Source organism: Centruroides vittatus, unplaced genomic scaffold (assembly GCF_030686945.1).
Source record: "Centruroides vittatus isolate TY-2023 unplaced genomic scaffold, ASM3068694v2 contig_956, whole genome shotgun sequence".
NCBI lineage: Eukaryota > Metazoa > Arthropoda > Arachnida > Scorpiones > Buthidae > Centruroides > Centruroides vittatus.
This window is the reverse complement of record NW_027122635.1, coordinates 872001-873773: the sequence shown is the minus strand read 5'-3', so window position 1 is coordinate 873773 and position 1773 is coordinate 872001. Positions and strand designations below refer to the sequence as shown.

The window sequence follows — 1773 nt, the reverse complement described above, 5'->3', positions numbered from 1 at the left end:
CTGTGTATTAAATGAAATTACCATTTAGAACATAGAGCATAAAGAGCCAAAATAATTTTATAAAAATAGTGTAATTGATTTCTTTAAAAATGCAACAGAATGGACACAATAAAAAAAAAAATTGATGAAGATAAGAAAGATGAATATTAATATTACGTAAAATAAACCAATACAAAGTAAAAATAATAATCATATTCCCAGCAAATTATATTACTTTATTAAAGTATCTAATAAGAATTAATTATATTTTTTAATGAATTAAAATAAAATCAGTTTGAAAGTTCAAATGTACAGAAAAAAAAAAAGCTTTTTAACTTTTATTTGAGAATAAAGCTACTGATTTAATTTTGTTGTTAGTGATAGATCTAAAATTTTGTTTGTTAATTTAATTTGTAAATTTATATATGTACATATTGGAAAATTCTAGTAAGAAAATGAATAATAATAGCGATCAAGAAAATGGGATTACCTGGAGAGAAGAAGCTGAAAGTGTTATAAGTGATGTAAAATTTGCAGTTAGTGGTATTAGTATTTCGGAAATATTGCCACTTACTGAAAGAATTGTTTATTTAAATATCGAAACCAAGGAGAATAGGAAAATGTGTTTGGAAATGTCACCTAGAGGATTCCGTGTGGTTTCTGAAAGTTTCGATGTTATAGATCCAGAACATTTGCAAAATACTAAATATTATGAAACCCTCTACTCTTTATTAGACACACACAGCCCACAATATAGACAATTGTTTGGAAATGCTCTAGTAAATAAATTATCAAAACTTCAATGCTGAACAATTTTATATTCATGATTTAATATTAGGATAGTATTTTAAACTGTAGTAATTTAAGAACACTTAAATTACAGAAAATTACTAATTACTAATAATATAAGAAAATTCTGTATATAATTTAAGTGTACTATTGCTTTTGGATTAGTATTTTTGTAATTAAAAATAATAATGGAAAAATAAGAAATTAATTTATTTTTCATATATGACTTAAAAAGTTATTCCGTTTCAAGTTATTTTCATTTATGTATATATTGTTTTATCCATGTTAATTTAATTTATTACAGAGAGATGTGTGTTTAGTTTTTCATTTATGAAGTGAGAGTAGCAATGGAGTTGTTATATTATAAAATATGCAAATATTTTAAATATAATAAAGTTTGTTATATTATTATGTAATAAATATTAAATGTATTTGTTAACACAAATTAGTTTATTATGTACTAATTTTTATAGCATTCACAATTTTGCAATTTTAAATATAAGTTTTGGTAATATTGCAATGTACAAGTACTAGAACATATATAAATTGTAAATGCAAACACTGAATTTTTTAAAATTCTGTAAATCAAAGCATAAGTAAGCATTTATAAACTTAAATGCAATAAATATGCAGTTTCTAATCTTAATTTTGTAGACTAAATTGTTTTCAATAAAAAATTTGTAAATTTAATAATAGTATTGTGTCTTAATTTAGATGTATTGTTATAAATTATTTTTAAGAGTGGACAGATATTGAAATTTATTTAATTGGACGTTAAATATACAGAATGTCTCCTAAAATGTAATCCAAGATAATAGTTTAAAGAACTGTCAGATTCATGTAAACGATGCTTGATTTCGTACATTATCCAAAATGGGTTATTCTTTGGTGCATCAGTGAATTTACCCTACCATAAAAACAGGAGGTAAAATTATAAAAGCTCCTATTGATGATAGAAATAGAGTTCCAATTGTGAGCTGTAGAGTACATTCCACAGTTTATTCA

At 23.2% G+C, this 1773-nt stretch overlaps 1 protein-coding gene across 1 annotated transcript; it reads left to right on the top strand.

Moving 5' to 3' along the window:
• Nucleotides 1-434: 434 nt before the first annotated feature.
• Nucleotides 435-788, top strand: LOC136985255 (GSK3B-interacting protein-like). Its single transcript, XM_067282504.1, has one exon. It carries the CDS (start codon nucleotides 435-437, stop codon nucleotides 786-788), a length of 354 nt encoding a protein of 117 aa, XP_067138605.1.
• The last annotated feature ends 985 nt before the right edge of the window (nucleotides 789-1773 follow it).